Genomic DNA, 16,015 nt, shown 5'->3' on the forward strand with positions numbered 1-16,015 from the left:
GCTCTCTCTGTAAAATTGATTCCATGTACCTTAGGTGCATTTACCAATTGGTACTGGACCACCTTATCAGTCCCTGTAACTCAGGGCATAGGTGTACCCAGGGCCTACCAGGGGCTGCAGCATGTATTATGCCACCCCTGGCTGGCCATCTAAATCTGACACAACTGGCTGCACGACAGCTGGGGCAAGGTGGTGTAGTCACCCTTTGCTTTAGATATAGTATACCTATATCTAACCCTAAAATGGACACATATATTCCTATCAGTCACTCCTATGGCAGGCCTTGACAATCCTGAAGGCAGAGTGCTTGGAATTATGTGAGATGGTGCTCTGGCATGAGCTGAGCCCGTTTGCAGCTTGCGGAACCAAGTCCTAATAACTGTTCCATGATAACGCATACCATATACTCTTAAGTGCATTATAATCCTTGCGGTTTTTTGCCAACTCTGGTATCGCTTTATCAAAACATGTTGAGTAAGGTGTCAAACGAATTGGAATACTAACCCCTCGCCAATTCTGGTGACGGGGTTAGCATTCCACCCTTCTAGAGGGACACGACATGTGTGTAACTGTGAACCTCGGTTAAAATTAACTCGAGCCTCACCATCACAAAATGGATGCTTCCATCACAGACACAAGTCTGACCTCCTGCTGCTGGGAGTCCTTCCAGCGAGGAGAGCTTGGACAAAGGGTTTCCTGTCAGGGGCGGTGCTAGCACCATCCCAGACAGGGTTTTGTGTATCCTGGGTAGGCAGGGCTTTAGAGGAAGGTGACTGCAAGTGGCACCCCGGTGCTCACTATGCATAGGCCGGCTTGAACTAGTTCCAGGGGAACCCCAGCCCCTGAGCTGGGGAAAGTCCGGCATGGGAGAGGGGTGTAACCACCCCCCTTCCTGGTCCCACCCATGGGCAGGACCTAGTCGCGTACCAGCCCCTTTCTTTAGAATAAAGGTGGGAGCGGAGACCCTTCCAAATTAGATCATCTTTGAATCCTGAAACTACTTTCTACGAAAGGAACTCAAGACTTCTTCTCAAGATTTCTCCCTTGTGACTAAGGAGTAGTCACCCTGCATCTGCGAGCACCAACTAAGTAACCTGCGGTTTGCTGCACGTCCTTCCTCCGGAACCAGACCGACCAGTACGACGAGACCCGGCTTCCCTGGCACCTCTGACCTCTACCTGCATCATCAGCCCAGCTGAGATTCGTGGGTGTGACGAGACCTCGAGGGACTGGCCATCTTCAGAACTGCACTACACTTATCCAGCACGACCGCCGAGGGATCCTCGAGTGAGTGCTTTCTCCTCGACGAGTTTCGACACATCTACCGACATTGCTTCTGGATGACGATTCGGAGGAGGATGAGGAAAATGAAGACCATTTTGGGGATGCCTACAGTCCCTCAGACTTAAATGTAAAATTGCCAGAGACTGACACGGAGGAATACTATGATCAATGTGACCAACGGATGCATCAATATGTTCCACAAGGACTACATCCACCTGTTTTACGGCAGGACATGGTAGCCATGCCCGCCTCTTTAATTTCTGACCTGCAGTTGATGCTGCAGGACTATAGGAACAGGTTTCCTTCGGAACAGTCAATGCAGTCTACGCAACCTCCACCTCAGGCGTTGCCGCAAGCGCAGCCTGTGGTCGAACTTCCTCCGTCACAAGTGGTGTCTCTCACACCACCAACTGTCATTTCTAGGGTCCTTTCCCGGACACCGGATCCTGGACCCTCCACTCCTATTCAGCAGGATACCTCTTCGGATGATGAGGTACAGGTGGATCCCTTGACTGATCCATTGCAGGACCCAGACTTGGATCAAGGAGACAGTGGGTTTCAAGATCCAGACGCCACTGGTCGGGAAACTTCTAGTTCCCCTCCGGTTGATATAGGGGGGTTCCATAACCTCATGGAGAGAGCTGCAAAGAGGTTTGGACTACCAATTTCGAAGGAAGAGTCTGAATGTTTCCTGTATGACTTTAAGGATCAGTACAGAAGATCGGTCAAATCCATTCCTATTGTTGAGCATGTGTGGGAGGAAGGTATGAAGATAATGCAAAATCCAGCCACTGTGATTCCGGTTCTCCCCAGGTTGGAAAAGAAGTATAAGGCTCCAGATGGCAGTCCAGCTTGTCTTCCTGGGCAGCCGAAGCCTGATTCGGTGATATCTCAGGCTGCTCAAAGCAAGTACAAGAACCCATCAACACCTTTGACTACGCCTCCGGACAAGGACGGTAGGCGCCTGGATAACGTGGGGAAGAGGTTTTCTTCCATGGCCAGCTTACTGGTTCGAGCAGCAAATGCTCTCGCCATTCTAGGCAGATATGATCACCAGATGTGGTGTGACATGGAGCCGTTTGTGGAACAGCTGCCAGACTCCGCGAGGGAAGAGGCAAAGAGTTCTGATGGAGGGAGAAAAATCATCCTCTGAAGTTATCGACTGTGCTATGGACATAGCGTCCACGGCTTTTCGAGCATTGGCTGGGTCAGCTGTGCTTCGTCGCCAAGGTTGGTTGAGAGCCGCCTGGTTTCGTCAGGAGGTCCAAAATAAGATCCTGGACCTCCCATTTGATGGAGAGATGCTCTTTGGTAAGCATGTTGATGATGCCCTGCAGAATATAAAAAAGGAAACTGACACTGCGAAATCTTTGGGATCACTCAACTACCGTAAGGTCCCATTTAAAGGCTCTCGTGGCAGAGGTTTCTCTTCATATAGAGGCAACACCCAACAGAGATATTCCTCTCAGTCTTCGCAATCTTATAAGACTCAATATTCAAATCAACGGCACGGACAATCTGCGTCTTACTCTAGTCAACCTCCGCGAGGGTGTCAGAACCGTCAGGGACGCGACAACACCAAGAGACAATAGCGGGCTCCTGGCTCTACCTACTGCTCCTCCCCTCCCAGTCACATCAGTGGGGGGCAGGATATCATTTTGCCTGAACAGCTGGAAGTGTATAACATCGGACCAGTGGTTCCTGAATATTGTTCAGAGTGGCCATACGTTGGAGTTTCAAGACCTTCCTCCAACGAGAGCTCCGGGCGCCACCCGCACAAAACATCTGGGACTGCTCCACCTCGAAGCCCACCAATTGTTCCTCAAGGGAGCAATAGAACCGGTACCTCTCTCTCAGAGGGCAGAGGTTTTTATTCCAGGTTCTTCCTGGTTCGGAAGACGGCAGAGACTTGGCGCCCCATACTAGACCTACGAGAGCTCAACACTTATCTCATCAAACTCTTTCAGGATGGTCACTCTCCAAGAAATTCTTCCTCTTTTGAACCCAGGCGACTATTTGGCGTCTCTGGATTTAGAAGATGCGTATTTCCACATTCCAATACACCCAGCTCACAGACAATATCTGCGATTCACAGTGGGAAAGAGCCATTTCCAATTCAAGGTGCTTCTGTTTGGCCTTCGGTCTGCAACTCGGGTATTCACCAAAGTGTTGGCACCAGTAGCAGCTTTTCTACGAAAACAATCCCTGGAGGTTTTTCCTTATTTGGACGACTGGCTCGTCAAGGCTCCATCTTTCAAGGACACCTCTCAAGCTGTTTCGGCTTGCATTCAGTTGTTCAGTCACCTGGGCCTTCAATTGAAAACACACAAGTCAGTTCTACAGCCCTGCAGATCCACTAGGTTCCTTGGGGCCATTTTAGACACGACGCAATGCACAGCTCGTCCTTCAGAAGAACGTCAACAAAAGTTGATCATATCGGCTTGCCAACTGTTCCACAAGAAATGCCTTTCAGTCAGACAATACAAGTCCCTGCTCGGGTCGATGTCATCCTGCATAACATTAATACCTCATTGTAGGCTGCGAATGCGTCCTCTGCAGGAAGAGCTAGACAAACAATGGTGCCAAGCAAGAGGGATCATTCAACGACAAGGTGTTGGTGACACCAGAAATGAGAAAGGCATGCGAATGGTGGCTAGTGCAGGACAATATCGCACAGGGTTTGACGTTCAAAGTTTCACTATCCCCTCTGATCATGACAACGGATGCCTCTTTGGAAGGCTGGGGAGCGGTGCTCCGAGAGCTTCAAGTCAGCGGGCACTGGAGTCCAGAACAGCGTCAGTGCCATATAAATTTTTTGGAGCTAGCGGCCATTCGTTTGGCTTTGTAGGCTTTCCTTCCCAGAGTCCGAAATCATACAGTGCTGGTCCGGACGGACAATACGACAGCCACGCACTACGTCAACAAGCAAGGAGGAACGAGATCGCAAACTCTGTCCAAAGAAGCTCAGAGGATCCGGGATTACGCGATTCTACACAACATCAGCTTGAGAGCCGAACATCTGGCAGGCTCTCTCAATGTCAAGGCGGATGCCCTGAGTCGCCAGACGAGATGAATCACGAATGGGAGTTGAATCAGTCCATTCTGGAGAGTGTGTTTTCTGTCTGGGGGACACCAACCATCGACCTTTTTGCCTCTCCGGTGAACGCCAAATGCCGGTTTTACGCAAGCAATGTTCACCATCAGGGATCTCTGGGGAACGCCCTTTCGATGGCCTGGTACAGCGCATTCTATTACGCTTTTCCGCCAATTCCCCTCATTCCTCGAATACTCAGGAAAATGAAAGCGGAACCATGCAAGATGATTCTCATTGCACCAGCTTGGCCCCGGCAATTTTGGTACACAGAACTCCTTCTACTCTCCCAAACTCATCCGATGCACTTGACAGCGTGGCTCCTGAACACAGAGAGTACCGTCATCTGACTCTCTCCCAGGAATGTAGAGACGTTTTGTCCCAAGCTCGAGCACCGAGCACTAATAAAACTTACAAGGCTAAATGGAAGAGGTTCTGCCTGTGGTGTCAGAGACAAGATCTCCATCCTTACAAATCTCTGCCTCATCAACTTTTGCCATATATACTATAATTGGCAAAGTCTGGGTTGGCGTATTCATCTGTTAAGGTACATCTTGCAGCCATATCGAGGTTTAGGCGCAGTTCTTCAGGCCCTTCCTTATGGTCCTCTAGGATTATTAAACAATTCTTAAAAGGCTTGTTTTGAATGTATCCTCCTGTTCGCCCTCCTCCACCAGTTTGGCAACTCAATCTTGTCCTAGCTCAACTCATGAAAGCTCAGTTTGAGCCGGTGCACAAGGCGAACTTGAAATTCCTGTCTTCGAAACTTGCCCTCCTCTTAGCTCTAACATCGAGAAGAGTGAGTGAGCTTCAAGCCCTCTCCATAGTGCATCCATTCCTGCAATTAAAAAAAGATGTGCTTATCCTTCGCCCCAATCTGAAATTTATTCCAAAGGTGCCGTCTGAGTTCCACTTGAATGAACCTTTGATTTTAAAGTCTTTCTTTCCGCGCCCTTCAACGCCTGCGGAACGCACATTACATTCTTTGGGCGTTCAAAGATGCTTAAAATTCTACTTAGAGCGCACACGACCCTTTTGGAAATCATCCCAATTGTTTGTGTCCTACAGCGCACCACGGAAGGGGTTTCCTTTGGCAAAGAGTGGCATTTCCCGCTGGATCTCCAGTGCGATTCAATTCTGCTATCAGGAGGCGGGCAAGCCTTTGGACAGAAAAGTCCGTGCACTTCCACAAGGTCTGTGGCATCGTCGGTGGCTCTTTTCTCTGGAGTCGCCATTAAGGACATATGCAGGGCAGCAACGTGGAGCAGTACATATACCTTCACGAAGCACTACTGCCTGGAGTCTGCAGGACGAGACCACGCGGCTGTTGGTCAAGCAGTTCTGCGGAATCTTTTCCATTGAGAGGTGAGCTTTCCCTACAAGCCCTCCATCCTGGTGAGCACATTTTGTTTCTTGTTTGCCATGCTATAAGTTTATATGCTTTATGGTTATGTGATGCCATGTATCTACAAAATGTGTCTTGGTTATTACTGCTAGCTACTCTGATACAAAGCATGGGAATCTATGAAAGTTCCAATACTGGGGCAAGAACACCAGTTACTTACCTGTAACTTTGGTTCCCTAGTATTGGTAACTTTCATAGATTCCCATTCGCCCACCCTCCTCCCCTGGGAAAGCTCAGTTTTTTGACAGAGATAGTGGCAGTTTGCACAACAGCTACGAAAATCTGAGGCTCTGAGCTCTCTCAGGAAGGTTCTAGGGGGTGAGGCTGCTCTGATTGGTCCTGACATAAGTTTGGTCTCTTTTACACAAAGAGGGTGATAGGATACAAAAGAAGATGAGGCCTAGGCCTATTTTTTCTCTTTTGTTTCTATGGTTGTGATACTACCGAGGCTCCCATTCCAACGACGGGTAATGACACAAAGCATGGGAATCTATGAAAGTTACCAATACTGGGGAACCAAAGTTACAGGTAAGTAACTTGTTTTCTTCCCACCAGGTAGCTTGTTACCAAAGGTATCTTGGTCGTCTGACTCAATGCTCTCAACTGATAAAACTTAATGACGTGTCTTCGTGGTAAGAGTTTTAAGTAATAGTACAGTAGCTGTCTAATTTTTTCTAAATGGGATGCCTTTAAATTGAATATTTGCTTTGGATTGAATCAGAAGGTTTCCAAAATCAATTATTTCTGATTTTTTTAACAGCTCCCAGGTGCCTCCCTCATGTACAACCCTCTGCAGCAGCAGCAGCAGCAGCAGCAACAACAACTAACGCAGTTCTCGCCACAACAGTCACCTTCGTCTGGTCAACAACCACAAGAACAGGTGGGTATTTTTTTATTTGCAAAATATGTGATCATCCTGGAAGGCATCATGCGATAGGGATGCTTCCTGCATTACAGTATTATGCTTTTGTATTCTGTGCTATTCTCTCCTCTTTGTTTTCCTTACAGCTCATACAGTTTTGAGTAGAGCTGTAAAAGATCTGGTATGGACCACAGTCGGCTTACTAAATTGATGACCTAACACACTTAGAGACTATTCACAAACAGCATTTTGTAATTCACAAAGAAGAACTTTAGTAGTACTACTATTTGTACTACAAAATGCTTTCACAAACCTAGCTCTACTTGTGACAAAATTTATATTTTAAGGTCAAGCGTACCAGACAGCAGAACTGTCTGGTTGTGAAAAACATTGTGGGCTTACCATTAACATAGAGGTGCTGGCAGATTACTATTGTTTAGCTAAACTGCCACTTTTATTGCCTGCTTCTTTTTCAGTGGCTTGCCTTGTCCATCTTGTGTCTGTACCTCCCCTGGAGCATTGCTGTGAGAAAGTGTCTCTTTTAGCATGATTAGCCCCCACTTTTTGCCTGGTTTTGATCTGGTTTCAACTGTAGTGCACAGGGTCCCTGCCAACCAGGCCCCCTGTGCCAGTGCGTCATCCCTAAAACAAATTGCCAATCAGTACTTTTACCCCTGTAAGTCCTAGTAAATGGTACCCTGACTACCTAAGGCCAAAGAACTGAAGAGGGCCCCCTGGGACCCTCCTCACCGGATCCATGCCACTGCCCTTCCAGCTTGCATGCCCCTGTGAGGGAGAAAACGACAGTAAACATGGCACCCTGCCTGGGAATGCCATGCCAACCAGCACTGCCTCAAGGCATAGATAAGTCACCCCACTAGCAGGCCTCCCAGCCCTAAGGCACAATGTACTATACCACAGGTGAGGCCATATCTCCAGTAGCCAATATGCCCCCTACAATATTGGGGTCCATTCCTGAATATTTTAAGTACAAGGGAAACCATAGAGAGTACATGGGCTGGAAACTTGGCAACTCGAGTTCCACAGCACCATGATTGGTACCAAACACTCTGGTGTTCAGTGAAGCAAACTACTCCACTCAATAAATCCCCACTGATGCTGGTGTGGAATTTATTGTACCATTTATCCAGAGTGCACCTCAGAGGTGCCCCCTGAAAACCTACCAATCCTGGTGTGGTCTCTGACCGGCTGCAGGCAGCCAGCCACGTTTCTGGACTCCTGGGAGAGAGTCCCTGCTCTCTGTGACCAATAACAAGGCACAACCTGGGCAGAGATGTCACACCTTCTCTCCCAGGATGGGCCAGTGCTTGAAGAGGGAAGCTTCAAAGGCCAGCCGCCTTTATAAGGGGACCCCCTGGCTCTGCTGCTAGCAGCAGATGGCAACCGGCAGAAAAATGTAGAAGAATAGGAGGTATGCCCACCTCTGCCAACTCCACCGCTATAGTGGGGGAGGCAAGGTGAAGCATATCTTTTAGTCCCCGCCATCTTGAAGATGGGGAGACCCTTCAATTCAGGGCTAGGTCTATGCCCCCTCCCACAGGAGGGTTGCATCATAGGGGGTGTAGTCACCCCAGGTAAGGTGCCCGTTGGCCCTACCTGCTATTCCCCTAAAACATCCCAAATAGGTGGCTCCCCCAGACCTGGAAACTAGATCTGTGATGACCTATGAAGAAAGAAGACCCCTTCAGAGGAAGCCTGAAGATGGTGATTGCCTTGGTCCCCAGCCTTACCGGACTGTCTCCAGCTTCAACAAACCTGCAACCTGTCTTGCAGCCAGCGACCTCTCAAACCTCTGGGAGGACTGCTGCCTTCAATAAAGACTGCAATCTTCTGTGGACAGCCGACCTGTCCAGAAGAAACCAACAACAAAGACTCCGGATCCAGGTGGATCCGCGACTCGTGCCCACTCTGCACCAGACGCCCACGGCCTGAGTCTGAGTGCCGTAACTGCCCAGTGTAGTCTCACCAATGACCAGGACCGTGAATCCAGCATTGCCCAACCTCTCCTGATCCCTACAATGGTGCCTGCAGAGGTAATCAGAAGCCCCCCCACTGTGACTGGCCAAGTAAGAAGATTTCTGACGTCTAAAGGCACCCCTGCATCCGCAGCCCCCCGGTCTTTGGTAAGTTCGATCAATGGTGCCCCTGTGACCCCCAACACCTCAACTTACCTGTGCAGTCGCTGGTGTTCTGCCTGGTCCCTCTGGTTCGACGCCTGCAGCCTGTCTCCAAAAAGAAGAAACTCCATAGGATTGCATTGAACGCCCAACGTAGTGTTTGCTCCCTGCACCTAGCCAGCCCTCTGCAGCTGGTGGTGTATGTTTGGTGTTGCTTTGTGTCACCCCCTGTGCTGGTTCTAACACCCAAAGTTTAGCCCCTTTAACCGTTCTGCTTTCCTGCAAGCAGCATGGCACCAAGGACCCCCAGTCTCCTTTGAAACGCATTGGGCCGAACTCCGATTTTGACCTCTGCACCCGGCCACCCCTGTGCTGCCGCTGGTGGTGCAGTGTTGGAAATTACCTGTCCCTAGCCCACTGCTGACCTTTGGTCCTGAAGACTGGAACTGTAAGTTGCATACTTACCGGATTAACCGCAAAACTGTTTTCCCCATAGGATTACATTTAACTGTGCTGCAAATTTTCACGGTGTCCATATTTCAAATAGAAAAGTATTTTTAATTAAAAACGTACTTGCCTCATTGCGAAGAGCTTGGTCTTAAAATTAAGTACAAAGAATCACTTTCTAAAATTGGTCTGGATCTCCTTCTTGAGTCGTGTGTCCATTATTGGTCACTATTGGTCCATTATATGGCCCACACTGCCACTAATAGAGCCCTTTGGGTTTTACATTGAGCCCTGTACACTTTTGGGGAACCCCTGGACTCTGTGCATGGTAATGCCTCCTAGTGGCAACATCATATACAGAGCCAGCTTCCTACATTTGCTCGATGGCAGGAGTATGCTTTGCATACTCCTGTTATCTAGTGATGGGTCCGGATGTGTTAAAGTTGTTTTTCTTTGAAGAAGTCTTTTAGAGTCACATGTTCGAGTGGCTTCCCCTCTTGGTGATAGTGCACATGGGCATCAACTTGTGTTAAATTGTTTTCTTTCCACCGTCTGGTTCGAACGTGTGTGCTTGCGCTCTGAGACCGTTACGGTGGTCTTTTCGGTTAGTGCTGAACTCACCCGTGTCTGTATTGTTTCAATTGCGTTAACGCATTTCTGTATCGAGTCGACACGATTCAACCGTAAGCCTCACCCTTCGGGCCTTCTTCCTCTGTCTTCATCAGGTTCTCCAGGAAATGCCCTGCTGGTGATGGAACGGACACCCTTTTGATATTGCCCTTGCTGCTACTTGAAATATCCCCAGACCGACTTACATCAGATCTGTAATATGTGTATGTCACCGGAATAGGATTGCGAAACCTGTCGCTCCTTCTGCCCCAAGGAAATACTCGGAGACAGTTGAGCACATCGGTTCGAAATACAGCAGAGAAGCATCAAGGACAATCCTGACCTATTCAGACATGAAGATGTCAAAGAAGATGAAGAGGAACACCCTGGACCATTTGTTGCAGAGGAAGAGGTGTTCTGTATTGAGGGCAGTTCCCTTGCAGGCCCCTGGTGATCAGAAAGCCCTTGGTCAATCACTGCCTTCTGGCCATGGTCTGCACCGAATGACTAGTTTGGACGCCCCGCCCTCTGGCTCAGCTTCGACACACCAACAAAAGATAAGACCTTTGACATCGAGCACCTCTGTGCCGAGCCACCCTGCCACGTCCACCGTTTTGACGCCGAGTGAAACTTCAGCACCGAAACAGAAAGATTCTAAGACTGGAGTCTTGACAAAAGCAGATAGACATCCAGCCTCATACAGGATGTATCCTGTCAAGCCCTCAGCGCCAATCCCTCCACCATCAAAAAGACAGCTATCTTTGCAAGAGGCTCTTGATTCACTGATACCGTCCAAACAAAGGAAGAAATGAGACAAAGCCACTAGGTTTTTCCCCTTTCACCACCACCTCTACATCACCAGACTCACCTTTTCCACCACAGTCTGTTGGAGATTCCCTAGACATATCACCTCAGGGAACCCCCGAATATATACTACAGATGGGCATGGTGCAGGAGATGACACCTTTTGGAACACCACCATATAATGACCCCTGCAACGCCTATGATATTGATCCTCCAGAGAGCATGGACCCAGATTTATATCCTGCCTGTCCCTCCCCTCCTGGTAATTCAAAAGCGTGCCAAGAGTTAACAGGTAAAACTCCCCAAGGAACCCCTATAGGAGAATTTCCTTTTTGAGACTCTTTAATCTACCCATAGGGCCATTAAGTATTTAACCATGCTTAGAGGCATCACCCCACACTGAGGATAATTTTTAAACACTATGTTAGTGCTAGATTTCCTAGATTTCTAACACCCAGATTAGATAAAAATATAAGACCTCTCCATCTGATCCCGTATGCATTCAGGGACAAGTACAAAAGGTTGCATCACAATCCTCAACCATTGGGGCATTGCCAACTCAGTGGGCTGGCTTGCTTGCATGCTATGACTGTGCTAATTGGGATGAAATGGAGGATCTGCTCCAATATCTCCCAGGGGAGGACAGACAAAGAGGACAAGAACTTGTCTCAGAAGCTAATATCAAACCCCTGCATACAGTGTGTCCTAGACTATATTGATACTGCAGCTAGAAGCATCAATACCAGCATCTTGCTTTAACACTACACGTGGCTTTACATTTCTGGTTTTAAACCAGAGGTACGACAAAGTCTGCTCAATGTACCCTTTGATAAAGAGCACCTTTTTGGTCGCCAAGTTGACCAGACCCTAGAAAAGATTTAAAAAGACAAGACAACTAAATCAATGGGGCCCTTCAAACACCTACTCCTCGTGGTTCTTTCCACTGCTCCAGCTATTGTGGAAGTTTCAAAGCTATCTATTCTGATGTTTCCCCCTTCTACCAATATAGTCAGTCAACACTCCTTTCCAAGAGGTTACTACAGAGCCTCCTACAGGCACAACAATGCAAAAGGTAGAGGCAAGGGTGTTTCCCCTCGCGGTGGAACACCCACCACCAAACAAGGACTTCCCTATCTTCCAGGATTTTCTAACCACATTGCAATCAAATACAGCCGACCAGTGCGTATGGATATTATATACATGGTTTTGTCTGGAGCTCATCACCACACCTCTCAACATTCCAACTCGCACCCACAGACTATCACCGGAACCTCAAACGTTGTTCAAACAGAGAGTTCAAGCTCTTCTACTCAAAGGACCTATAGAGCCCCTCCCTCTAGATCATCAAGGTTCAGCAGTATACTCCTTATTGTTCCTAATCCCCAAAAAGGATGGATCTTTACGGGCGATTTTAGACCTCCGGCCCCTAAACCACTACATCATGTCAGAGCATTTCCATATGGTCACTCTCCAAGACGGGAACCACACTTCTTCAAAAGGGCCAGTTTCTAGCAGCACTAGATCTAAAGGACGCTTACTTCCACATTCCAATACATCCATCACATCACAAATACCTAAGGTTTGTGATAGCCAACAAACAATATCAATTCAAGATTCTCCCATTCGGAGTGACTACTGCACCTCCGGTATTCACCAAATGCATAGCAGTGGTAGAAGCATATCTACGCGGACAAAACACACATATCTGTCTTATTAAAGCCAGTACTCCTCATCTAGGCCAACAACACACTCAAGCTACCATAGATCTGCTTCATCGCTTAGGGTTCACAATCAATGTGCCAAATCTCTGCTTCAACCTCTACAGGTTCAGCTGTATCTTGGAGCTATTCTAAACACACAAGTTAGATTACTTCATCCAAATAGTGTGAGAATCCAAAATTTGCAAACATTGATACCCCATTTCCAAACAAATCAACAGCTTACATTTAGAACAGTCATGTATCTTTTAGGCATGATGTCTGCCTGCATTGCCATAGAACTGCATGCACAACTACACAGGCATGCTTTAAAGCAATGCCTAGCGCAACACCAGTCTCAAGCACAGGGTCAGTTGGAAGATCTAGTGTTGATAGACAGCCGCACTCCTTGCTCTCTGCAGTGGTAGAACACCAACAACCTGTTAAAAGGGCAGCCTTTCCTCAACCCTTTTCCCCACATCAATCTGACAACGGACGCATCACTTACAGGCTGGGGTGCACACTAGCAAGATCTCACAGTACAGGGTCTCTGGAATGCCAAACACCAGAATCTCCGCATGAACTTCCTAGAGCTTCAAGCTATTCACCCAGCATGGAAAGCACTCCTACCTCACCTGATCCTCAAGGTTGTCCTAGTCCAGTTGGATAATATGACAGCCATGTACTATGTACAAAAACAGTGGGGCGGGCAGGGGAAACATTCTTTACAGTTGTCACACCTATCTCAGATCATTTGGCGCTGGGCTCTATATCACAAAATTTTTCGGTTGGCAGAACACCCTCCGGGATCAGAACAACTTTGCTGACCTCCTCAGCAGGATGCCAAATGGTTAGACTTCACCTCTCTCTATGGATGAATTGGTCTGAGACATTTGCCTACGCTTTTCCACCTCATCTTCTCCTTCCATTTCTAGTTCAGATACTCAGGCAAACATCCTTCACACTCATCCTAGTGGCTACCACATGGGCTTGACAGCCCTGGTTCACAACACTACTAGACCTATTATTAGTTCCCCATGAGAAGTTTCCCATCAGACCGGATCTTCTCTCTCTAAACCATGGAGAAATCAGGCACCCAGATCTCGGGGCACTCAACCTGGCGATTTCTCTTCTGAGGTCATAGAATTTGGCTATGTCGATCTCCCACTGTATGTATGACCGTTCTCAAAGAAGTTCATAGGCCTATCACTAGAGCATATTACGTGGTTACATGGAAAAGATTAGTTTGTTATTGACATACTACAAAAAAATTAATCCATTCAATGCCACAGTACAAAACATTGTTACCTGTTGTATTTACAGCTCTTAGCTCTCATTGACATCCATACGGTTACATCTTGCCGCAGTAGCTGCCTGTCTTTATTCAAAGGAAGGACTTAGAGTGATTCTGCCCCAGGTTTCAACCGGCACCTTCCTGGAATCTTAACATTGTTCTCACAAGACTCCTGGGTCCTCCATTAGAACCACAACACAATTGCCCCCTTTGTTTTTATCATGGAAGGTGGCAGTTTTAATTGCAGTTTCCTTACTTCGACATGTAAATGAGCTCCAGGCTTTAACCTTAGAAGGTCCTTTCTTTCAACTTGACAGAGTGATCCTTCGCATCAACCACAAATTCCTTCCAAAGGTTATCTCCCACTTTCACCTCAATCTTCGAGTTGCCAGTGTTTTTGCGCAACCAGACTCAATTGCAAGAGGGCTCTCCGTACGTTAGGTGTCAAAAGATCCCTAATGTACTACATTGACCAAATTAAAACTTTTTGAAAGATGAAGCAGCTATTTGTTGCTTTTTCGCCTCCTCATAAAGAAAAGCCTATATCCAAATTGGGCATTGGCAGGTGGATAGCTAAGTGCATTCAAACATGTTTTATTAAAGCTGAACAAACTTTCTCTTCCAGGGGATACTCATCAATAGTCATAAGCACTGAATAGTCCCGCCCTCGTGCGGGACCCCAGACCAATAGCCAATAATATGCATATATCTACATATATATGTATATATACACATAAATACGCATAAAATAACTATATATATATATATATATATATATATATATATATATATATATATATATATAATATGCATATACATATGCAGCCCAATATAACCATACTAGGCTCAAAAAACTGCCCCAAATGCCTGTAAAATCTTTACATTTGTTAAATAAAGACATATGAATTACATTATATGAAAATGCAAAGAAGAAAGTACTGGCTTTGTCTTTGAAACACACAACCTTTATTTTCAAAGGTAAAAACAGACAGGATCATAGAGGCAGCTTTAGCCTAGATAGGCTGCATTGTAACAATAGGAATAAAAAAAACTGGTGCCGTGCCTTTAAGACCTCTATGAGCCTCCAGGCTCCCATCATGCACCACAGGTGACAGTTAGGTCAGTTCTTTTTTCCGGCTCCTTCTGTGAGGATCCTGGAGCATTGAGCTCGCCAGCTGGTGATATTTTTTCACTTTCTTCTGGTAGTTCTACAAATTTTTTGTCTTTACTCCACGTCTTTAGTCATTATCTGACTAAATCAACAATTTTTTTTTTTTTTGGCTTTTTTTCCAGTCACAATGCCGGCCTTATTTATTAAGTGCCCGGCCTGTGGTAAAAAAATGTCCAAGACAGATCCACATCCAGTCTGTGTGGCTTGTCTTCCATCTACACACAAGCCAGAACACTGCTACCATTGCAGCAAGTTGTCGAACAGAACTTTGAGAGAGAGAGAGAGAGAAGAGCAGGCTTCAGTCCATGCATGACAGAGGAGAAACCGTGAGTGGAAGGGAAGATTTTCACTCCAGGAAACCTTCTTCTCAGCAAAAAGAGCTTAAGGAAAGAGCTGAGAAGAGAACACAACTTCAACCTTCAACTTCGAGAGACAGATCTTCTTCTAAAGTTCCGGTATGTTCAAAATCATCAATCAGCGTCACGACATCCGTCGCCGTCGAAGAAGAATTCGCCGCCGATAAGAGGTGAGAAACGTCATGAGCGTAGGCGATTCAAGTCTGGCTCTCCTACGACTATGAGAGGACGGGACTCGACGTCGTCTCGTCGACGGTCACCGCCGAGAGGCTCGAAAGATCAGTCAAGGTCGCCGTCGAGAGGCGCTATGACGTCGAACCGGGCAGTTGAGGTTTCGACGTCGAAGAGCCTAGGTCATGTGTCGTCGAGGCACACGACGCCGAGAAAATCATCGCCCTCGAGGCGCATGACGTCAACGCCGACGAGACACTCGACGTCGTGGAGGTCGCCGTCGAGGAAGTCGCCGCCAAGGAGGTCGCCGCCGAGGAGGTCGCCGCCGAGGAGGTCGTCGCCAAGGAGGTCGTCGCCAAGGAGGTCGTCGCCAAGGAGGTCGTCGCCAAGGAGGTCGTCGCCAAGGAGGTCGTCGTCGAGAAGACCGCCTTCGAGAAGACCGCCTTCGAGAGGTTCACCAATGGAAAGATCGACGTCGAGGGGACCGCCGTCTAAGTCTCCTGCAGCTAAGAGGCCTAGAACGGTGTCTAAAGACCGATCTAATGTTTCTGTGGCGTCTTCTGGGAGTTCTTCTTCCTCCCCTGGGCTGAAAATTGTAGAAATCTCTCCAGAGCCCTCAAGAGCGCCTTCACCTACAGGGGCTAATATCTCTTCACGATGGCTGGGAGAACTCAGAGAATGGAAGA

At 47.5% G+C, this 16,015-nt stretch overlaps 1 protein-coding gene across 4 annotated transcripts in view; it reads left to right on the plus strand.

Annotated features, from left to right (window-relative positions):
* The window catches only part of SUPT20H (SPT20 homolog, SAGA complex component), a 447,817-nt gene that overhangs the window by 391,214 nt on the left and 40,588 nt on the right, over window positions 1–16,015 (plus strand). For all 4 annotated transcript variants that reach the window (XM_086935080.1, XM_086935082.1, XM_086935081.1 and 1 more), the window contains exon 23: window positions 6,541–6,660. In XM_086935080.1, coding sequence (XP_086791206.1) covers window positions 6,541–6,660 — 120 coding nt within the window. The remainder of the gene's footprint in view (window positions 1–6,540; window positions 6,661–16,015) is intronic.

This window comes from Lissotriton vulgaris, chromosome 8 (genome assembly GCF_964263255.1).
Source record: "Lissotriton vulgaris chromosome 8, aLisVul1.2, whole genome shotgun sequence".
Lineage (NCBI taxonomy): Eukaryota > Metazoa > Chordata > Amphibia > Caudata > Salamandridae > Lissotriton > Lissotriton vulgaris.